The 25,795-nt window shown below is 26.3% G+C and overlaps 1 protein-coding gene across 2 annotated transcripts; it reads right to left on the bottom strand.

The window, feature by feature from the left end:
• Positions 1-636: 636 nt before the first annotated feature.
• Positions 637-20,291, bottom strand: LOC122537923 (fatty acyl-CoA reductase 1-like). 2 transcript variants are annotated; one of them, XM_043671587.1, is made up of 8 exons: positions 20,270-20,291; positions 7,385-7,663; positions 5,846-6,162; positions 5,473-5,720; positions 3,947-4,130; positions 3,381-3,566; positions 3,023-3,283; positions 637-773 (listed from the first exon to the last, which is right to left on the bottom strand). In XM_043671587.1, the coding sequence occupies exons 2-8, from the start codon at positions 7,640-7,642 to the stop codon at positions 677-679; spliced, it is 1,551 nt and encodes a 516-aa protein (XP_043527522.1). In that variant the 5' UTR covers positions 7,643-7,663; positions 20,270-20,291; the 3' UTR covers positions 637-676. The 2 variants fall into 2 exon arrangements, with proteins under 2 accessions (XP_043527522.1, XP_043527523.1); XM_043671588.1 differs by lacking the exon at positions 20,270-20,291 and adding an exon at positions 10,605-10,783.
• Between the last annotated feature and the right edge of the window lie 5,504 nt (positions 20,292-25,795).

The following is a 25,795-nucleotide window of genomic DNA, read 5'->3' on the forward strand; positions in this document are numbered from 1 at the left end:
AAATAAATAATACTATGAACTATTAGATTATTATCAAAGATTGATAAGATTTAATAATAATATGATAGTTCATAACATTACTTTACATAAAATTACGATGTATATTATGTATGTATCTTTGATTTATGTATTTTCGTTGTATAAGAGTATATATTTGTAAATGTAGAAAAATATACTTGTATACCATCATATATTATATTGATTAAAACTGAGTAGCCTGTATATTATATATAAATAATTATATATAGTAATTATATATAAATGTATATAATTATATAAATATAATTACGATATATTATATATAATATATAATATACTGGGTATTCAATTTTAATCTATAAACGAAAATATTTTCTAAACTACTTTATTTAAAAAAATGTTTCAGACAAATCTTGCTATGTTTCAAAAAAGAAGTAATTTGATGAAATCGGGTTGTTTGTAGCTACAGATGTTTCGTAGGTTTCAAGGTCAACTTAATTTTTTTAAATGGAACTATATTTTTTTGTACACTTTTTTATTTTCTATAAAAATGTATTCCTACTTATATCGACAAATTATTAGTTTAGAAGAGATATTTTAATTTTAATTTCATAAAATCTATGCATTATTCAAACCTTCATCTGAAACATTTTTTAATATTTTTAATATTTACAGAAATAATCAAGTTTTACTTAAATTAAAAACAAATAAGTAGCCAGTATGTAATACGCAATATTATTGCCAAAATAACCATTGTACTTGATGCCATAGTTATCTGATGTATCCAGTACAACCTGAAACAAACGAAAATATTAGTTGAATACATATATGGGAGTATTTATCCCCAGAGTCCTACTTAAGTTGAACATATAAATTATTTTCTACTTACTATTGAAAGTAAAGAAGAAATGTGTCAGGTGTATGTATGATTTTAGAATGTGTATTTAATGTCAACAACAAAAATTTAAAAGATTTAAAAGATTTGTTTCAAGGTTACTGCCAATGTCATTTCAAGATCATCCTTAATCTTTTACATATTAACATCTGTTTTTTTTCTTATAATGGAATACCTGTTTTTTTTTATTTTGGACAGTAATCTTAAATTCAATAACCACTTATTTATTCATATAGCATCCTGATCTTAAAATGATCTTTACTAATAAAAATTTTTTTTTTTTCATGACTATAATTAATTAATATTCATATTTTGTTGGAAAATGATCAATATTTAAATTGTTAATATTTGCTTTGTTTCTATTGAAATCTGTTGGAGTATGATGTTTTCCATTTATAAAACAGTATAATTCAAATATTATACAGAGAATTTTTAAGTGATCATGAAAGTTTAATTGTTTGAAAATTTAACAGCTGAGAAAATTAAAAATTTAATAAGTTCTGTAATAGTTTAATAATGACAAAATTATTTGTTTAGAATGATGGGAAAATATGTTATTTAATATGTTACTATCATAATGTGATTTTGCATTCTTGGTTGTCGATGGAAATTTATAGCATAATAAAAAAATTAAAATGCAAAATTAAGCTTAATCTTAATTTTCATGAGTTACATCTTAATCTTTCTCTTGAAAAGTGATATTGGCTTTTATATTCACATGATTTACCATATGTACACACAAAGTCTGTGTGCAATTTGAAATTGTAACTTTGTAAGTATATGTAATAGAAAGAATCTGTAAAAGAGAATTAGAAAGCTTAATGTATCTAGTTTTTTTTTGTCTTTATGGAATGACCATGGCTTCACCAAATGAAAAAGTAAATTGTGTTCTTTGGTTGGCTGAACTAAAATCTGCTGTTATCCAAAGAAAGTTTAGAATCCAGTACAAGAAAGAAGCACTATACAGGAATTCCATATCTAATTGGATGAAAAAATTTAAAGAAACAGGTTCTGTTAATAATAAGTCACAATCTGGCACGACATGTGTGAAGAAAGTGAAGAAAGTGTACAGATTTTGTGGAGCAAGATTTCATATGAAAGTATACAAAATTCAAGTGTATCAACTGTTGTTATAAGGGAATTATCATGGATGACTAACTTTTTGTCATCAATTTGGAAATCTTAGCAATGATGATGCATTTTTCAGTAATTTAATGTAACAGGCATAATTTGAGGAACTGAAAATCCACACGAGTCTGTTGAACATGGAAGAGATTCTTCCAAAGTTAATGTGTGGTGTACTTTGGGAAAAAATCGAGTCATAGAGGAGCCATTCTTTTTTGAAGGGCATGTTGTTAACGGTGATAGGTATTTAGAAATGCTGCAAAGTTACTTTATTCCTCAACTTGAACAATTAGGGCTGATAGAGCCCTGGATAGAGGGCTGATACAGTGTTTCAACAAGAAGATGATGCTTCTTGTCACTTTGTTTTTGCATGTTAGACAGTTTTTATATGATCTAACAGATGGTTTGCCAGATTTGACTCTATTGGATTTCTTTTTATGGGAACATGTGAAAACTAATGTTTATTCAACTAAATTTTGATCTCTAGTAGACTTACGAGCTAGGATAACTGATGTGATTGCTGGTATTACCGAAAATCAGCTTGAAAACATTAGTAATGATTAACAAGAACTATAGAAAATATAAATGTTTCTTTTTTTTAAAATTCTTTCTATCACATATACTTACAAAGTTACAACAGTTTTAAGCACACAGACTTTATGGACACTCTGTACATTTTGTACTCATTGTTAGATAGAAAGTAATGTGTATTAAAGATGAAAAAAACAAGAAATTGTTCTCTATATGATAATATGATAATTTCTCAATCTAAATAGATTGAATAACTATATGACCTGCATCAAGGAGAACACACTTTGATGTTACTAGTTTCTCAGCAATTTTTCAGATATTTTTACCGTTACAAAATGAACACATTTATCAGTTTATTTTTTCTTATTTTTAATAATAGTAAGAATAATTTAGATGTTTGATTTAAATGTGATACTTTGTATACTAGTTATACATATATATATATATATATATATTTTTTTTTTCTTTTATATAAGATATTTCTATACGTACAGCGATAATCGTTGTCGCACCACATTCATAGATTTACAGTCTTCTTTCAAAATAAATTTCTTAATTCCCATCATGTAATTTGTAGCATACTTTTTCCAATCCATATCTTTTAAATCTAATTTCACGATGTCGTTATCTTTCAGTGTCTTTACTTTCTTCATCATGTCCGTAATATTGTTTCTGTGGAATGTCCACTCGTGCGTACTGAAGTACGCTGTCGCTGCAACTAGCTGATTAAAATATTTGATAATTTTCATCATCCTAAAATGCCATTTTTTAATATTATTATTATGAATAAAGACAGAGATTATTATAAATATGCATCTAGTTCTTGTCCAATAAATAATAGAATACTCACATTGGTTTACTACCTAGTAGTTTTAAAAAGATATCTGTGACAAACGCTGGTAAAATGTGTAGAAGCATATTCAAAACGTTATAAACAAATTTATTAGCTACTACTTTACAACACGGATACCATAACACATCGTTCAGCGGCGTTTCAATGCTACATTGTACGATTATATCTTTCATCTGACCCCATCTTGAAAAATGAAACATTTCGAAAGTTAATTAAATTGTATTTAAAATAGAAAATACTATTATTAGAGAATTATTACGTAATTATAGTTTCTATTTACCTAATGCAAGCACAAAAGTGAATGTGAGCACTAAATATCTAATGTAAGTGCAACAACTGATTCTTTTGAGGATTATATTTCTACGATTAATATATTAATCCTATAAATCCTTATACTCAGAGAAAAAATATAACTTTAGTACATGATGTCAAAATTTTTGTTTTGTATATAGTCTCTTGTATTTCAATTGCAGTGATATAAAAATAAATTAAAGCTTTGTGATAATTGAATCTTGAATAATTGAGTTACATTGGTTGAAAAAAAATTTCGTAATAAATATTACCTGAAGGGATATGCGTTACTTGTGCAGTTATATACTTTAACTTTATTATCATGCTGCAGTGTTATATGCCACGCTGCACATATTATTATGTCGACTACAAAATCAACAGGCACTACGTCCAATTTTGCGTCTTTCTTTCCTACTATCGCTTTTGCAGTACCTTTCCCAATTTGTAGAAAGATGCCTGTAATTAATATAATTAACTTAGAAATTATTCAAACTATTCTCGATTATCGGAAATATTTTAATGATAAAGAGATGTAAGAAGAATAATCGTGATTGTTTATTTAATCTTCTTGCATCAGCAGAGGTAAGAGTAATAGTAATAATTATCAAGATCTCCTTATTGACAATTACGAAAAATTAGTGATTCTAATCTTCATGGGATCACGACTATTAAACGAATTTTCATATTATTTGTGTCAGGATAGTTTTATATATATTTACTAAGTTATACATTCCTTATAAATTTTTTGTGACTTTCCGTTCAGGCGTGTACGCCTCATGTTATTAAGAAAAAGATAAAAAGTTTAAGACGTATTATAAAGTAAATTTTATTTTAACGACTTAACTTAACAAACACAAACACAGTTGTATGTTCCTACGTAATACATAGAATCTCACAAAATTAAAGTGACTTTGTGATAAAAAATTGTACAGCATCCTGCTTAAAATTGCAAAGAGTGAAGCCTTTGCTTGCCAATCCATCATTCAGATTTCTGAATCGTGTAATGAGTGGGACAGTGAACATATCTTTTCTTTTTAAAATTTTTACAAATTCAAACATTAACGATCTTTTTTTCAAGAATAAATCCACCATATGTTTGAAGTTTGAAGTTTCTCTTTTACAATAACTTTTTTAAAAAGTTAATGCGTGTACAGTGGATTTAATCTTGAAAAAGTTAAACTTGTTAATGTCCGTAAAGACGTGTGAAATTTGTAAAAATTTCAGAGAGAAAAAATATATTCACTTTCCTAGCCATTACAATATAACGGTTACATGATGTAGAAATCTGAAAAATGTATTCTGAAAATAGAGGTTTACAACAAGTTCAAGTAGAATGCATTTTATCACAAAGTTATAGGAACCCAATTTTTCGATTACAATTTAGTCCTTTCATTTTGTGGAAGCAGGGTGTTTTTTTTTTTTTTTTATTGATGATGAATCCACCAGCATTTGCCTGATATTTTCAAAGGTCTTCATTTCACAGAAAAAATACAGTTTTGTATACAGAAAAAGTATAGTTTTGTAGTAGAAAGTTCACTAGGACGGAACGTATACAGTTTTATTTTAATTTTTAAATACTGATAAATAATTCTTTTTTTTTAAAAAGTTAGGAAACTTTTTCCTTAATATAATATTTAATATGAATGATTTGCATAATTCATTGACTATAATTGCTTGATATGGTATGGTGAAATGTAAGAAGCGTTGAATAATTGTTACTGTAAAATATATTAATTTATATCTAAGAAATAAAAAAAGTAATAATGGATAAAATATAATAGTTATGTATAAAAAATACTTGTCAGTCCATATATATTGTCCACCCAGCCAGGACACGGTTCTTCCAGCGAGGCACCAATTATACTTGGTCGTACTATCGCAACTGGCAAACCGTTACTATTGCTAGCCACAATCTGCTCCGCTAGATTTTTAGTGAAGGTGTACGTGTTTGGATGCACTTTCAAAATTCTTTCTTCCAGTTGTTTGATCGATTTTCTATCTTGTTTCTCGCACATATCGATCACTGCAGAAGGTTCTAAGCTCGTGCTACAGAATTATTAATTAAACAAGTGAACATATTTGTCACATTCTAATCATTACTTACAAGCTAAGAACTTTTATGCACAGTTTCAATGGAAACTTCAAGACGTTTGCATATAGTTTGTTCTTACGTGTAAACTTTTTCGTCGATCTCTGATAAATTTGTATTACTGTAAGCTGTGCTAACGTGGATGATGCTAATTACATGCTTCAGCTCTTTGCACAATTTGATTATACGAGCAGTGCCTTTCGTATTCATGTTGACAGCCACGTCCAGTGGTTCGTTGAATCTTACAGTGGCCGCGACATGAAACACTATGTTCACATTTTCTCTCAATGTAGCCCTGTCTTCTCCCGAAAGACCTAGATCTGGCAGGCTTACGTCACTTTTTATGGGGCAAATTTTGCCGAAAATTGAGGGATCTCTTTTTCTTACGCTGTCATAAATCTGAAAGAGGGAAGATACAGGTTCAATTTTCAGGAAATACGTTGTTTATAATATTGCGTTTGGTTTATTATGTAGGAATGCTCAAATATTTAGGGAAAGAAGGGGTGATATGGAAAAATATTTCTAACCAAAGTTGCATAGTATTGGAGGGGGAGGGCGAGAGAGACAAACTGTGCTTTTACTTATTTCATCAGGAGATCGTGACACGTCTTGCGAAGACCACTTTAAAATTTTTAACTGCATACCTCCATCTTTTTGCAACGTATTTTTTATAGCTGATATTCAGATCTTTTTAAAACACTATGAACTTGTTATTTCTGCGTAAGTCGTTATTATTTACATATAGATTGTTTGATTGGACTTTGTACATTATATTGATTCTAAAAAGAGCTGATTTTCTCTATGTGTTTGTGTATGTAGTGTATTATGTGCCATTTATGATTTATAGTTCTTTCGATGTGTATGCTTCCATATCAAAATACTCTATGAATCATTATGATTGAAATGATGAGAATTAATGATGATAGTAAATAGATTTACATGGTCATGCTTATGCTAAATAGAAATCAGTGTATATTTTGACAAAAATATTCGTATCTTTTCAGCATGTAAGAAGGGAAACATTTGAAATCATATTGATGGATTTAGTTCTAATGTTAACAATTTTTTTTATAAAAATTTATCTAGATGGCTCAATTAAAAATTATATGGTTATATATTTGAATTGAAAATTTATATATTTAAATTATACGTTTAAATTAAAACATTGAAAATTATATGGTTATATAAAAACGAAATTGAGTTTCATATATCTTCTATGCATTTACCTGACAAAAACCTATTAACAGGAGATAATTACGTGATATTAAGCAAGTTCAATCTAATGTAAATGATTTCTTTTATCATCAATAATAGCCCAAATACTTAGATAGCCTATTTTGCGCAAAACACCTTGTATAAATACTGTTTATTAAATTTATCTCAAAATGTAGATACTGTTAATTACTGTTATATTAATTACTATTATGTAATAAATGAATTTATGGAAGTAAGTTCGTTTTTGTCATTGTAGAGATGTTGGAAGAATTTGTATAGATGTTTCATCACTGTATAGATTATATTTGTGTAATAAGATTAAGAAATTAATAAAAAGTGAGGTTGATCAATTTGGCTTCTGAGAGCTTGAAAATGTTCAAAAACAGTAAGAGTATTATTTACGAACAGGATCTTCTATGAGCTTCTTAAATCTTTCTTCTATCGTTTGGTTCTTCTTCGGTCGAATAAGTATAAAAATTGCAGCGACGCGTGAACACACGCGCATCAGCTTCTCGAGGAGAGCTTTCCCTACAAAACCTGTTGCTCCCGTCACTAGAATCCCAGTACCAGCGTAAAATTCCTCAATGGAATTTATCTTATTTAATTTCTCATTAATTTCGTTTTTATTAATTTCTCTGTTCATCGTACTCATGTTGAATGGCATTTGCTCTTTCAATCCCAATATCTGTAATTGAAGAAGAAAAAAGTATGAGTCGAAAAGTTAAAAAATAAAAGATCTTTTGACTCTTTGCGCTCCAGCTAATTTTATTATATAATCTAACTTCAAGTATTTTTATGAACATTAAAAATTTATTACATAAAATATTATATAACTTTATATAATATTTTATATTATAAGTTTTATAATACTAAATATTATACTACTATTATCTAATTATAATATTAGTGTTAGTATTATAAATAAACAAATCTACACATAAGTATATTCAGTATTAGTAGTATTATAAATAAACAAATCTACACATAAGTATGTTTAGTATTAATATTAATATAATTACTAACATTAACATATAAGTATATTATGAGTATACTAACATTAACATATAAGTATATTTAGTATCAATGTTTAAGTATACTTGCTCGTTCATTGATTACTAACAAATTTCAGCTTTCATCACGTAGAAATATTTCTTATGAAAAATTTTTTAAATGCCAATGTTTTAAAAGTGAGGAAACAGAAGAGAACGTTGTCTTCTATATAAAATTTTTATATGCATTGTCGCCCAAATTGATTAAAATTATTTATAATACTAATATTAATATTATAATACCAAATACAATATTTTATATTTCATATTTTACTTTATATAACATTTTATATTTTATATTTTACTTTATATAATATTTTATATTTTATATTTTACTTTATATAATTTTATATAATATTTATATAATATTATATAACTTTATATAACATTTTATATTATAAGTTTTATAATACTATTATATCTAATTATAATATTAGTATTAGTATATTATAATAAACCTAAATTTCAAATTTTTTTTGTAAATAAATAGCTATATCTATGGGGATTTCACGAACACATATTGAAAGTACAAATTTCAATTGAACGTGTAAGCCCTGCTACACAAGACATGACTGATACGTAGGGGCACTTTATGAATGTTTAATGAACCGATCGATTCATATCAATAAAACGGAGGTCCTTGAGGAAAAATAGTACAGCAAGTGACCGTGCTCTAGAAAGAAAAAGTCTCGTACAAATGTCATTCTCTTCACACGTGAATGTTAAAACTTATATCTATAAACCATATATGCAAATCTGTTATTATTTAATATCTATGTATAATAGTTTTTATAAATTGTAAAATTCAAAACGACACGAATTGTTTAAATTACATGATGTATTTCAAATGTAATAAATGCACGTAGATATGAATCTTAATTATACAGAATAATTAAACATTCTTTTACAGTATTTGTTAAAGAGATAATTCGTTTCATAAGTCAATAAATTGATAGAATTGATGAAAAATGATCGTTTCCCAACAGTAAATTAAAGTTTGTTCGTTATTTGGATATTTAAAATGAAAATAAGCTTTAAGCAAATCAATAACATTTTTTTGTTATGCAAGACATGTTTTTCTTAAACACATTAATCTGACACACATTAGATTATTTGTTAATTTATTAATCGTTTGTTGTAAGTTGGAGTTTTAATTTTTTATTTGTAAAATTCTTTATTTTAGCTGCATATATCTATCATATATTATGATAAACTATATAAACTGGTAAAGTTTGAAACCTAATCTGAAAATATATTTAAAAATTGCAATTATGTATTTTCCAGAAATCATAAATATCCATTATAGTAGTAAATCTCAATATCCACTGATATCACATTTACTAAAGGTTTAACTCTTTGAACGTTCATTAAAATTAACAAAAATCTAAAAATTTAATCGTTAACTGATAGAGGAGCATATAAATCAAGAATTCATCTTTGAACATATATCTGACATAATTATTCAAATTACTAAAGCTATTATTACTATTAAATTTATAGTTATTAAATTAATATTAATATTATTGATAGGCAAATTATAGAGGTGTGTTTCCGATTTAGCGACACAATCAGAAAGAGAGTGATTGATTCTGCAGGAAAAAATTAAGTCGGAAAAAAAAAACAATAAAGTTTTTTCATTTGAGAAGAAAATTTATTATTCTCGAGAAAATTAAATTTGAAGGTTTTTCAAGTATTTTCTTGAATTTGATTAATTTTAATTAATAATCGGTAGGTTGTTCTACCTGCGAAAGTAAGTGAAAAATATAGGATAAAATTTTTTTATTTAACACCTTGTTTTCAAGAAGATAGACTTTGAAAGTATTGAATTAAATATTGGCTTAACAGATTTGAAATTGAATTTTTTCCATAATGACAATATTATTATAAAAGAAACAATCTCCTTTTTACAGATAGACTAGCTTCCTATTCATTATTCATTTCCGAATCAGTTAAGAATTAGCTAAATTTTCAAATTTGATTTTCTCGAAAGGGAAGTCTTAAATAAAAAAAAAATTTGTCTTTCTTTTTCGAATTATTTTGGAATTATTTCTTTCTTGGTTATTCCATCAGATAAGTGGCATTTAATGAAATGAAATCATGTAATGAAAATTATTAATAAGTAAATTAATTATTTTAAGCACCAGATTATTTCTACGATGCTCAAAGGATTAAAACGATCAGTCTGAACAGAAATTTTTATATCTTTGTAGTAAATATTATCTCGTGATAATTGTTTACAAGCTCTGATTAACAATAATTACCTACTTTGTAATTTCTATATATATATATATATATATATTATATTATATAAAATATATATTTCAGATTGATTTTAAATTTTAATATAATCATGGTTGTACCTTGTATATAATGTATAATGCTAATGAAATTCTAAAATATTTTGAATACAATATGCACATGAAAGTTTTTCAATATTCAAATTGTTCCAGAAATTGTATTCTTTTTTTTTTTTTTTCTTCAAACCGATTTTGAATGGATAAAACATAAAATTTGGATCGCCCTCAGAAACATTCCTTTTTGCAAAATAACAACAAACAAATGAAAGGATGAACAAACCAGGTACGTGCATCCTCCAAGCAAACCATTTTGTCGAATTTTTTATTCCTGAAGGAAACTTCAAATAAGTATATTATCCTTATCCATCCAAGGCGACAGAGAAACCTGATGAACATTCGTTAAAATTTTATTCGTTATCCAATACTCTTTTTTTCAACACTAAAAAAAAAAAATAATTTGCATTTTTTTCCTTTTAATCGATTTTCAAAACGGATTTTCGCGCGTATTTTCGTGCCAACAACGTTTCGTAACGACGGAAGAGTCGAGACTGAATTTGTCGACGTTTGTCGAACCACAGGCTACACCTGCTGACAACCAGCAGATGACGACACTCGCAAGGGTTGCTTTTGCAAAATTACAGATTCATAATTTTCAACTTTATAAAAGTTAACATTACTTGATATTGGAAGAAACTTGAAATGTATTTTATATATTATATGTATACAGGATGTTCGGCATAATTAATTAATTTAGAGGTGGAATTATCTTCCAAATTATTGATTATTTGAAAAAAATGTTTGAGACAATCTTACTCTGTTTCGACAGAAACAGCGTGAACAAAAGAATACTTACTTTTGCATTACCTTCCACGTATAAATTTTATAATTAAATTATAATTAAATTAAATTAAAATTGTAATTAAATTAAATTAAGTTAAAATTATAATTAAATTATAATTTAATTAAATTAAAATTAAAATAAAATAAAATACCCCTTAAGCTAACAATTTTTTGACACTGGTAGGAATACTGTTTTCTTACAGAAAATAAAAAAATGTATGAAAAAATATAGAGTTCCATTTAGAAAAACTTGAAATTTCCGAGACGCCTCTACCTACAAATGAATCAATTCTATATTTCTCTCCTCGAAATATAATAACACTTGTCTGAAATATTTTCTCGAGTAATGAATAGCTTAGAGTTCTGGAGATAATTTCATTTGTAGATTAAAAATGCACCTGTATACAATATACAGGGTGTTTCGTAACTTGTGAACGTCACTTCGGGAACGAATTGTACGCCTAAAAATAATGAAAAAAAGTCATAAATATATGTCCTATCTGTCTTCATTTATGAGATGTAATAAATTTTATAAACAGAGCAAACTCTAATAAGTTTTACCAGGGATGGTACATTCAATTTTCATAATAATCATAATTGGGATGAAGAAAACCCACATGTTATTGTGCATTCAAGACATCGACATCAGTTTAGTTTAAACGTATGGGCAGGAATAATTGATAAATTTTTAATTGGACCTTTTTCTCTTGATGGGAAACTAACAGGCNATTATATCTCATAAACGAAGACAGATAGGACATATATTTATATGACATTTTTTTCATTATTTTTAGGCGTACAATCAGCTCTGGGTCCCACAAGTTACGGAACACCCTGTATATGTTACAGACTCGCGATCATATTCGGTCATGATCATATTCAAGTGTTATATAATTTTTTAAAAACGAGTTACATTGAGCAATAGAGTATATAAACCATAAATATACAAAACTATAATGATTTCAAAAATGTCAAATCTATTTGAATATCTAACAATAAATGATTGACAAAAATTTGAGTACTCACTCTTGTTCTCTCTCTCTCTCTCTCTCTCTCTTTCATTCTACTCGCTCTATTTGCGAACCTCATATTATGTTTGATAACTAATCATATTATGTTTGCTAACCAATACAAATTTAGAATGATTTAATTTGCTAATTAATCATTCCAAATGTCGAGCAGTTGATCGATGGTGGCATTCCACCCAAACAGAAAAAACGGTCGATCAGAGGTTCAATCGTATGAAATGTGCGCTCCGAAACAATGAGCAAACAATGATCGAAACAAACTTGTAAATCAGTGTCAAAACATCTAACGATTTAAACCGTTTAAGGCACAGCTTTAAAGCCTTTTGCGGTGGAATGACGTGCCACGCACGTCGAGAATTTTTTGTTTCAAAATTGCAATATTTTCTCAGTTCTAAGTATATTTAAATATAAACCCAGGCAAAATAACCAATAATAAATTTATTTACTTCTCAATAATTTCGATCCAGTGATATCACCGACGAGTTCAAAAAGAAAGCGACGAGTTATTTGGTCATTCGTTATGATCCGCAATCAGTTATGGTTAATTACTTTCTATTAGAAGTATCAGAATTTCTTGTGAACATGAAAAAGTGAATTAAATGTTTCATGCAAAAGTAATGTATAAATATATAATAATAAATGTGTAAAAATAGAAATTAGAAAATTACTAATAAGAAATTCTGAACCGGTTTTTAATTAAATTATTTGTTACTAGTTCAAATGCTATTTCGAGATAAAATGATTTAAATAAAATTGAAGTGCTGAATATTATAAAATATTATATATTATATTTAGAAGGACTCTTATTTGAAGAAACAGTGTGATTCACGAGGAACACGTATTATATAATTATTCGGTAAAAAAAGCATTTTAAAAAAATTTCATTCCATATTTTTAACTTATTTTCGCAAGCAGAATAATCTTTCAATGATTATTATTCATTGCTGCCCAGTTCAGAGTCCAAATTCAAATGTATTTGATAAATTTTCAAACTTGATTTTCTCGAAAACGAAACCTTGAATGAAAAAATTTTATTTTTTCTACTAAACTTATTTTTTTTTTTTTTTAATATAGAATCTTTCTAATTGTATTACTAGTAAAGTCTATTAGTAAAGTTTTAATTTAAAAGGAATAATTTTTTTAATGTTTAACTTGTTTTGTGTTTTTTATATTGTTAATGTCATTGTTAATCACAGTTTTGTTAATGAGAAGAAAAATAAATTTTATTGACAAATGAATCAAATGTGTGACTATTCTTGTAGATTGTCAAATTTAATAAAAACATACTTTTAAAAAAATGTCTTAGGCGTCAGAATCAAAAATAGAATTAATGGAAATGCAAATATAATAAAAACGTATTTTTGAAAAATATTTCAGGTGTTAGAATCAAAAACGGAATTGGTGGAAATACAAATAGACATGGTTGTAGAAAAAAAAAACTTTAAATTTATAAATATTCCATACGAGCGATATTTTGTATTTGTATAAATTCAAATTAAGTTTATTCTCTTAAAATGAAATCGCCTTTATATAAAATGCAAATGTGTTAACGAAATACTATATTGTCTTTCGAGTGAAAGAGGACAACGCGATATTTATAATATGTTAATAATACTTAAGATTAGATACGTCAAGAATATGATCGTAGGTATAATTCATTGAAATGCAACTCTCTTATCTTGTTTTCTTCGAATAATGTTCTATTTGTAATATGATTTAAAAATTCAAATTAAATATTATTTACAATGATTATTATATAATGTTTAATATTTAATTAAAAAGAATTTCATATTTAAAAATTTTTATTCTTGAAGAGATTTTATATTTTATACGTTATTAACTGTGTCTGTATACAATTTAATGCATAATAATAGTAATAATAACAATAATGCATATTTAAATAGGAAAAAAGTGTTGCTTTTGCAAAAGAGATAAATGAAAAATGGAGTAAAAAATGCAAGGAATATTCACAATTCAATTTTATCATTGACAGACAATTTAACACCTTATTGAAGATATTGATCAATTGTTATCATTGTTCATTCATATTCATAATCAGAGGTGACTACAATAATTTATCTAACTATTTCCAAGTTTGATTTTGTTCTTAAATTTAATTTGATAAATAAATTAAAAATCATTTAAACAGATTGATCATTTTTACACACTATGTAAAATGTGAACTAGAAAATAAAAGTAAATGCTAAATTCAGTATCTATTGCTCTCTGTCAAAATATAACTAAACAATGCCAAGTAATCTTCGTTTACCTGTTTATTGTTGCTATTTTCATACTAAGTTCTCATGTTCTTCACAAAAGAAGTTCTTAGTACTAGAACTATTGATAATCCTTCGACTACTGAAACGATGTTCGGGATGACGGTCCTTTAAATACCTGCACGTTATCCTACCACTGAAAGTGATAATATTATTAATGAATTTTACGAAATTTACGAAAATTGTAAAGGAAACAGGTTTGTACGATCTTTGGTTAAAAGATTAGTGCGAAACGTCAAACAAGATCTGCATTTGTATACTTGATTATTCACGTTAGTGACGTAGAATTGTATCTTAAGATACAACGTTCACGCTTGTTAATTTCTTTGAATGATTTTATTGATTTTGAAATTGTTCATTAATGAGCAGAGTTTCACTTCTAACTGGTTCTAATTAATTAAAAAACAATTATTTGTTGATGCAGACACTTGGTCTTTCTTTCATAACTTTAGTGCAATTTAGAATTTTAAACATCAAAATATGATAATTTATTTTGGTTAAATAATTATTTGTATCATGTATAAACTGATAAAATTCAATAAATTTATGTCATTACAATTTATATTATTATATCAACGTTGTATATTTCTTGATACTATATATTTGCGTTTTACTATAAATATAAATTTTTTAATACAAACCTACTGAGGAAATAATATTCAAATTAGATGAAAATGTATTCAGATAAAGGCAGTAAAATTGTTGATTATGTAAGTATTTGCCTCACACAATTAGCGTCTCCATTAGTATATTATAGGAATATTATTAACTTTTTTATTGATTCAAATATTTCTATAGAAATATCCTTTCTTCATTTAATTGCTTGTTAAATAGGGGACATTTCGTTTAAAATTCAATCATACAACATGATAAAATATATGTCCAGATTATTTGTATATTTGTGTACATTACAGCATAGAAATACAATGAGATTTATGAATTGTTTGTTTTGGGCAATAGATAGCAAATCTTCCGTTTAAAAGAGCGAAGATGAATAACATTAAAAGTCTTTTAGAATGTTTGGATTACAAGAATGCCGAAACCTGCGAAAAATAAAATTATTGAAATTAATTACACTTTTATTATTTTGTTTTGAAAAGTACTCTATTAGGTTTTATTAATGAAACTTTAAAATGGAATATTTTGAAATATAATTTTCCCAGAAACTTCTTTCTCACTTCTTCCTCACTGTAAAATTTCAAAATACGTTGAAAGGCATATGTATCTTATACATTCATTCAAATTTTCTATTCAAACCTTTGGTATTATGTAATGGTAATTTGTGTACCGATGATACATATAGCTTGACCGATGATTGAAATCGTCAAATGTATATATAACGATGTATATATAATGATGTTAATAATAAACTTGCGTTTAAATTTTTTCTTTTCAATAGTATATTTTCGAACGTTTTATTTATTACTGATAAGAACTTGATAATCTTAATAAAAATACAAAATACAAGATTTGCAAATGTATTTATTATAAAAAGATTCAAATAATTTACTGAGTAAAAAGTATTTTTAGAATCCTTTAATTGCGAAAATGAAAATTAAAATTTATGAACAATTAAAATTTATTTATTTTTACTTGGAACTTGTTGCAGACAATTATTATTACAGATACTGCTGTACCTTGGTTATAATTTTGTTTTTCTGTTTGAAAGAATTTGTCTTGTTTTAAAAAATAATTTTTCACTTGGATTTTATTTTTATTTTTTTATACTTTATTACCGAAATTTGCCTATGCACTGTTATTCATATATACACTTATTGAAAAAACATTATTGTTATTAAATATACTTAGTAATATTTTATATATGCAAGTACAAGGAACGATTCTCAGCTTGAAAATTCACAAAATTAATAAACTTTGAGGATAAGTAGAGCACGTAGCATCCTCTATTTTTTTTTTTTTTTTAACGGATAAAATTGAGTTCTGAAAATTCAATAATTTCTCGATTTTATATTGTAAATTATAAGAAATAGAAAAAAAGTTTTGAGACAAAAGTTGGTTCTTTTAATTAGAACCATCTTACGATAAAAGATTTTTCAATTTTTTCAACATATTAATAAATGAATAAAATATTATAAGTAAAAATATTAATAATTTTCTGTGAAAATTATTTTTTTTATGTGAAATCTTGATAAATATTGGGGATTTACTTCCAGTGGCTTTAATCTTCACATATGTATATTATCAAGATTACTTTCCTGAGTGTTTCAGAAAGTTTTAGCTGTCATCTATTGTTTGTTAAAATATGTCATTAATAAAATAATTTTCACGAGTAGAACGCACTTTTTTTGAAAACATTTAAAAAGTCAGCACGTGGTATATAGTACGTATTGTATATTTATATTGTGCTGTGGTTCCTTTTGTCTCCATGATATTAATATCAGTTTCGACTAATACATTAATTCTATCGACTACTGAAATTATCAGTTTAATATATTTTTATTATATATAGAATAACAAAATTTTCGACTAAGTTTCTCAATTTATATCTTTCGTATTAATTTAAACAGTTTTAATAATTTATAAAAGCATCTACTTCATCAATAACAAAGAAAACAACTAGTTCTTTGTATTGGTTTAGGTTAGATAAATTTCTGGCTGGCGAAAGTCAATAAGCCACACTATCATAAATTAGAATCGACAGCGTCCAATCAAATTCCACGTTTTTTTCATTGAAATTGGCAAGCCAATGTTCTGCAAGGAGAGTGTTCTTGACAATATACATAAAGGTTGAGATCATCGAAAACACTCCCGCTAAACACAATATTTAACTTTATTTAACTTTTTAACTTTTTAACAAACAACGAGCAATGGCTAAAACCATTTGACGGCCGCTCAGGGAGGTCAAGATCATGAGAGGTAGGTGCTCTACCGGCAATATTTACAGAAATCAGTAGTATAAATAACCATGAAATAGCAAGTTTTTTTTTTTTTTATATACAAACTTTGTTATATTGATGAATCGCGTGCTTCTAGGTCGAAGAACTTTTGAATCTCACTATAGCACACGTATGTTGAATAACGAATAATATTTTATATTATTTTATGGTTATTTATATTACCGATAAAAATTTTGTGCGAAAGGATGAATTTCGCAAAAGATTATTAATATTTTTATTCTACTCGTAACTCTATTTAGTTATATAAAAAATTGAAAAATCTTTTAGTTTTAGCGAAAAGAAATAACTTTTGTTTCAAAACTTTTGTCCTATCTCTCATAGTTTTGTCGTAAAAACGAAAAATTACCGAATCTTCAATATTCTTCACTTTAGTATGCTTCACTTGTTCTCCAAGTTTCATAATCTTCTGAATATTATCAGCTATAATATATTATAATGATTTATAATGATTTTGTTTTCAGGCTGTCAAATATAACTTTTGCCTTGTACAATAAGACTTTAGTTTTTCCGTTCGTAGAACAAAATATATTTGAATCGTTCGGATAATAGTAGTCCATTACTTCTCCCCTCCACGTTTCTTTGTTCGTACCTGAATTTACGTTTGCGTTTCAGGCAGTTTCGATGTGCATTTATGAATACGAGTCACGAATTCGGTTAATTTTTTTAGAGCTTTAGTTCACTTAACCTCTTGTGCTGGAATGACGAGTCGCGCACGTTGAGAATTTTTTATTCCAAAATTGCAATATTTTCTCAGTTTTAAATATATTTAACTAAAACAAAATGGGTAAAACAAATAATAAATTTATTACTTCTCAATAATTTCTATCCAGTGATATCATACCGACGAGTTCAAAAAGAAAGTGACGAATTATTGTATACGGTTTGGTCACTCGTTATGGTCCGCAATCAGTTGCCAACGCAAGTGGTTAAAAACTCAACAACGCGTTGCTGGTTCGGATAAATGGAATCTAATTACACGCGCTTATTAATTGCCATAATGTCTTGTGCGTATGTAAATAATACTATGTTTCTGAAATATTCTAGTTGCGATATTATTGAACAGAAGATGTACATTTATGTACAGAGATAAAAGGTAATAATTATTTTAAAAATTAAAAAAAAAAGTCATTGAGAAAAAGTCAATTCTTATTTAACCGGAAGTCGATCGTCGATTAAATTTTGTAGAAATTTTTCAAAATGTGAAAATTTATCTATTTTGGTTGTGAGTAATCATTATAATAAACGACTAAAATTCTTTTGGTTACTGGTAACCAAAGAATTATCGATGATAGAAGGACATCGTTTTGATTAGGAGTAACTAATATCGATAACCAGACTTTTGGTTATCAATAATCAATATGGCAAGAGTTTTGTTTCAGTTACTTTTGATCATTATCAAATTTTTTTATTAATATTATTAATATTTAGTATCTATGAACAACGTAAAATGAATTACTGTGACTTATTATTGATTATTGTTTTTCAGATCTGATAATATCTGTTTTCAGATAATTTGCACGAATTATTATTTCTAAAATTTAATATTGATTTTACATATTAGTTAATAAAGTATATAATTATTACCGAGTATTTTTATTTATTAAAACATATAAATTCCATAATTCATATGTTTATAAATATTAATTATTAGTAATATTGATAATGATCGAGAGTATTCGAAATATGTAACGAACAATTTCTGTCATCGAGACGGAAATGGATATTCATAACCGAAAAAAGGTATCAATATTGAAACGTTTAAAATTTAGGTCATAATATGTAGTTATGATCTTTGAATATATTATTGTCAAAAGAAAATTTTCTACTTGAGAATGATAATAATATTCAATAAAATATGAAATATGTAATTCATTTTACTATGTGATTCATTCTAATTTTACAATATATATTGTAAGTATCTTGTGTGATGACATTATGCAAATGATGAATAAAGAATCATTTTTGCATTAAATACTATATAATTATATAGTATAATATCTTATAATATATAATTATAATATAGCATAATATAATACTATCTTGGTATATTATAGGACAGTATAGCATAATACTATCTTATAATTAAATATACTATTAGATACTATATAGTTATGTTTTAAATGCACAGTACCATGCAATTTCGGTAGAGATACTAATTTTTAAAGTTATATGACATATATGTTAATGTGGTAAATATATTTTGTGTAATATATAACATATCATTAATATTGTAGTTGCTTATTAAATTACTTTTTAGCAGATATATATATATTTCCTTTGAATCAAAGGCGATATCATTATATCAATTATAATTAATTAATATAACAATAATATTATATAATAATATAATAATAATTATTATTAATATTTAATTGCTTGTAAGCACTTACTTTTGAATTATTACGTTATTACATATTTTTTCTATAGACAGGTATTTGTCAATATATGATTACCAGACTATGTATATATGTAGGTAAAATTCAGTGCAATAAATTCAGTATCGATAAATTTTTGTAAATATTTGGAAAATTGTTCATTTTTGTAAAAAATGATCTTGATTTCCGGTTTCAGGAATTTAAAATATTCCCGAGATAAAAAATTTGGATAAAAAATTTTGTATATATTTTCTATCATGACACATTAATTAGAATCATTCACGTACGTTAAGAACTATAATTAATTTCATATATACATATATATATATAATTATAATAAATACACAATAATTGAAGTCATTGTCACATTACGTAAAACAATATAATTAGTATGCATCACAAGATTGTTAAAAAATGATTAAATGTTTGTTATCAGTTCTGTAAGTGTCTGTTAAAAATTCTGTTGTCAATATGTTAGTTGACTAGTCGGTATTCTTGTTTTGCTTACCTTTTCCGGTGAAAAGAGAAGGTCCTCAACCAATCTGCACGTTTCGGAGTCTGCAAATTAAATGACGTACTCTTTTTTCATGTACTTATTGTCCACTTTCACTCTGAGATCGCCGATTTAAAAAGAAAGAGAAAGGTGGATAGAAATTACTTGAAACATACTTTCCCTACGAATCAACGATTATATATAGAGTATACACATACATACATACATACATACATAGATACATACATATATACATAAAATCACACGAAATACATACATATATATGTACATAAAATCACACAAATTGCATACATATATATACATAAAATCACACAAAATACATACATATATATACATAAAATCACACAAATTACATACATATATATAGATAAAATCACATACATTACATACATATATACATATACATAAAATTACACAAATTACATACGTATATACGTATACATAAAATTACACAAATTACATACATATATATACATAATATTATACATATTACACACAAATACATACATAAAATAACACAAATTCTCATCCGAATATGTTGTACGAAAATTTTCATTGAAAATATCTTTTCTGCATCGAATAGTCTCTTCTTCTGTTTCGCAGTATAAATCTTTTTCTTTGTTGAATTCTCTGACAGGGAGCTTTCCTCCTATATTTGGTAACTATCTTAATTGTAAGCTTTAGATTCTTTTTTTGTCTCTTCTCGTTTTCCTTCGTTTTCCTTCCATTAATTTACGCATCGTGACTTTAAATGCTTCCTTCAAACTACGAGTTATAAAAAAGTTATAGAATATATGAGAAATAGGAAGTTATTTCTCTATTCCAAATTTCGTAAACGTAAAATCTGTTTTTTTAAATAGATAGAAAATAAGTAAACTGTTTTTTTTTTTTTATACAAAATGATCTATTAAACATATTGGTAAAGTTATCCGGTTTTCTCTTTGGATACTCTGTCAATAATTCAACGTTGTTAGGATTTTCACAAATAAGGGATGATCTCAGATGATCAATATTGAAAGTTTTTACATACGATAATGTTAAGAACCTTGAAGTATTGACAATATATATACATTGATTGTGTCTGGACGCTCCTTTATGTATCGTATTCAAAAATTACCTGATGCTAATGAAAAACGCACTGACCATTTCTTGTAGAAAAGGAATATAAAATTTTCACATGATCACTTTCTCCCAAATTACCATAATCTTTTTCCAGATCATTTGAAAATCGATATATGATATAATCGTCTGAAATGTTGGAAAAAATCATGATCCACAATATTTGTCGTTTGAAATTGAACAATTTTGTTTTAACATTTCTTTGGATTGGCAAAAATATTGCAAGATAAAGGAAACATTCTACATGCAATGTGCCTCATTTAAAATATAATGACAAATATTAAAAACATATATATACATAAAATCACACAAATTACATACATATATATGGATAAAATCACACAACATAATATAATACAAATATTAAAATACAATAACTAAAACTATTAAAAATATTAGTGAAACACTTACTACAAATTATACCATATAAATTATTGTTAAATTACTATATAAATTATATGTAATAATTTATATAAAATAAAAATAGCATCTAAATTATATGTAATAATTTATATAAAATAAAAATAATATAAAATATAAATTATTAGAAATAATAATAATCGATTAATAGTTTCAATAACAAAAAAATTAGTAGATTTTATTAAAAATTATAATATATATAATATATATAATAAATAATATATAATATACATAAATTATTTATAATTAATATATAATATATAATATATTATATAATATATATAAATATAAATATAAATAAAATAATATAAATATAAATATAAATAAAGATACCATATAAATTATTATTAAATTACCATATAAATTAATAGAAATAATAATAATCGATTGATAGTTCCAATAACAAAAAGATTAGTTTTTAATAAGTGACTTGTACTAATTGACCTTTGAGTCTTTTGCTCATTGTTCGCGAATAATTCCGCGTTTTATGATTTACTCGTGGAGTCTATTTCGCTTCGTGACGCAAATGAATTTTAAATCAAGCTGACCAGATAATATATCTCTCTCAGAATTAGCTAAATTCAAGCATAATATTAACAAATTTTCAAGCACGATTTTCTCAAAAACGATTTAATGAAAAAATTTTATTTTGTCTTTTCAATTCATTTTTTTCACGTAGAATCACCTTCTACTCGGTTAATATTTTATTATTATAAATAATGAAATTTATTTCAACGGTACCGCCCGTCCTAACAATAAGACACCGTCTATAGAGTATCTCATTTAAATGTGTGCCAAATAGCTTTTTTGTAAAGATGCAAAAAAATGTTTTATAGGTATCGATTTTTTTTTTTTCTCGAAAAATGATCTTGAAAATGAGAGTTGAACTTAAAATACATACTTTGAGAAGGACATAGGCTTTGTGAGAATCGCGAGTATTTTTAAATCTGAGGAAAATGTTTCTCGTAGTACAAATAACAACCAGATGGCTTCGTTGTAAAATTGGCGAAGCAATTATCATTTATTTCTAGTTTATGTTTTATTGCAGACGTTTGAAAATAGTGTTCTTTTCTATGATAATACAATATGGTCAAAAATGAACCGACAAGCGAGGATTTATAAATGAAAAATGCATTCTTTTCGAGTTCTTTCGCGGTTCAAAGACATTTTAAGGCCATATCATAATGTTTGAATCTATTTTTTCATGAGCTGTGGCATGCAATAGAAAAAGAATATAGTTGATTGAAAAAAATAGCCGCTACAAGATATTGACAATTATGTACAAAATATTTTTTGTATTTTCACAATTACAAAAGACATTTGGGAAGACACGCACACATATAGTGATAAATATTGTATATAAATATAGTGATTCTCACTACTATTTAGACAGTAGATATATAGATTGTTATAGTTTTGTGAAAAAACTCATGCAATAATAAACAAACAACTTATACGTCATCACTGATTGCACTAATTTTTAAATATGTCACAGAAATTAACATTTTGAACAATTTTTTTCTTTGTATATTATCATATCTTTGTATATCACCATATTACTATATTACCTTTGTATATTACCATATTACTCTTTTAATCTTTGAGTGATTTCTAAAATATTCCATTTTTTCATATGAAATTGAAATTTCAAATTTTTCAAGAAGGATTGAATAAAATTGGTAAATGTATTCACAATAAGTGTGTTTTGAATTTGGATCCAAGACATTTTTATATTTGTTAAGAATATTAATTAATTCTCCTTAGCTTCAAGTATTTTATTTAATATATATTTTGTAGGAAATGTAGTGAAAATATAAAACAAACTTCTGTGTGGAAAAGAAACGAATGTCTTTATTTAATAAAATAGTTTATTTTTATTTATTAAACTTTATTTAATTAAATAGTGTGTGCGATACAAATGAGGTAATCACACGTCAAGGACTGGCAAAGAACTGAACTTTCTGCTCGGCATAGTCCTGTCCGTAACTAAAGAAAATAGTGGGAAAAAGACACAAAATAGATGTCAACCTTTGCCCCTTATAAAGCCATTTTCAATGGGCTTACACTGTTGGATGGTCGAGTCGTATTTCAACATATTTAATTTTTATTTATTATACAAGTTCATGGGCTTTATCTTGAATAGAGCCAGAAATAGTCGTGATATTTATTGAAGAACTAAATCTACAATCATTACAATTTTTAATAAAGATTTTGATTAACAGTTTCTTTGCAGTGTGTAATTATTAAACCATCAGCCCTGATTAGTGTGATAGGACGAAATTTATTTAGGAATCATTGGATTGACTGTATCTTATTCCCCAGAGTATAGTGAAATATAGATTATAAGAAATTTAACTTCAATTGTAGGAGCTTTTCTTCTTTTGTTTTATTACTCATCTTTCTTGCTGTTGCAACAAATTTTTTTTAATATCATCTTACTTCCTAATTTTTTATATTGATTAAAAGCACCTGTTTTGAACCTTTCAAATTAACATTCCATCAAGGCATTCTGACTTGAGATTATTCAGATTTTTTCTGAATAGTTTTGGAAATAGAACAGTCTGCTGTAAAATGGAAGCGAATTTATCAATTATATTATTAATTTGGTGAAAATGCTAATGTACAGTAAGTTGAAATCAAATATTTAGCAATGCTCATTCCAGTTCGTTGAATCGAATTTCTAACAGAGAAAAAAATTTTAAGACTACATGAATAATAATGTTTATCACAACAGGAAAATAATGGCATCGTATAATTCAGTGATTGTCTTGCATTCAAATTTTTATGCAATGTTTCCAGTGCATAGAGTTAGATAATTTGTGCTAAAGGTTCCAGATCAATTGGCTACATCCAAGTAGATTGATGCAAGATCATTTAAAACAGAGATAACTGGCGCCCTTACTTTTCTGATCGCTAGTGCTGACCCCCTCCACTGCATCTCTTCTCTTGCTTGATAGGGAAATTAACAGGTAGTGGAGGGGGTAGCGCTAGGAATCAGGGAAGTAGGGGCAAGGGCCGCCAGTTAGCCACCTTTAGAATTTGGAAGAATATTCGGACAGGGGATGATTGATAATTATTTAGCATAGGATTCTTCTTATTGATTTCTCTCTGTTTATACGCTTTATGACGTCCGGTTTAATCCAAGTACAATCTATAAAATATTGTGCACTATTCGAACGACTTTGAATAAATATTTATCCAGAATAATTATACGAATATATATTTCCTTTAATCGAATATTTTATCTGGATAGTAATTATTCATATAGATATGTTTGGTCCGTACAGTTGTGTACACACGTAACATTTGAAAAAGAGTTAATTGTAGAAGCCAATAAGTGTGAAAAATTACTTGGCGTACTCATATGTTAAACATTTTTTTATAATATAACATAATTAAATAAATATAGTAAAGAGATGTAATAAATTTTTATTCGGTGGTGAGTAAAACTATTCCTTAGTTTTATTCTTTATCCGTTATCGGAATAACATTTTGTCCAATATTGCTGTAAGATACATGTAGTATTAAAAATTTATTTGTCGCTGTCGAACTGTAAAAAGTGTGTAGTAAATCCAATATTCACCGCAAGGATGTTGCAAGTTGTTGACTCTATAATTCTTTTGAGTACACTTGTTAAATTTAGTTAAAAGGCGTATTAATGACATAGTAATATAATTGTTTCTTAGTAAAATTGCTATTAATTGTAACATCTATTATCATAAAAGATTTGCCATGTATAATAAATAAGATTCATTGAATATTATAAAATATCTTGAACAATATGTAACGTTGGATATAATATTTTATAATAATTAATGGCAAGAATTTTGATTGTAATATCTTTTATAATATTTAGTGATAAGAGTCGACGTTAATGGGACAGTGGAACAATCTGCGATTGAACAAGGGACTCAACACCAGGAACGTTGATCAACGATTGCAACAGCCAAGTAAAACGCAACACTGCGTCGATACAACGGG

This window comes from Frieseomelitta varia, unplaced genomic scaffold, assembly GCF_011392965.1.
Source record: "Frieseomelitta varia isolate USP_RPSP 00005682 unplaced genomic scaffold, Fvar_1.2 scaffold_939, whole genome shotgun sequence".
NCBI classification, from domain to species: Eukaryota; Metazoa; Arthropoda; class Insecta; order Hymenoptera; family Apidae; genus Frieseomelitta; species Frieseomelitta varia.

What these genes read in the sequence shown, in the direction of transcription:
- LOC122537923 (XM_043671587.1), bottom strand. Translation starts at nt 7,642, where the DNA reads ATGCCATTCAACATGAGTACGATGAACAGAGAAATTAATAAAAACGAA. An exon ending in CAATATATATGGACTGACAA is followed by an intron (nt 4,131 to 5,472) that starts GTATTTTTTATA and finishes TATTAATTACAG; the next exon opens with GCATCTTTCTACAAATTGGG. An exon ending in CTACTAGGTAGTAAACCAAT is followed by an intron (nt 3,284 to 3,380) that starts GTGAGTATTCTA and finishes ATGGCATTTTAG; the next exon opens with GATGATGAAAATTATCAAAT.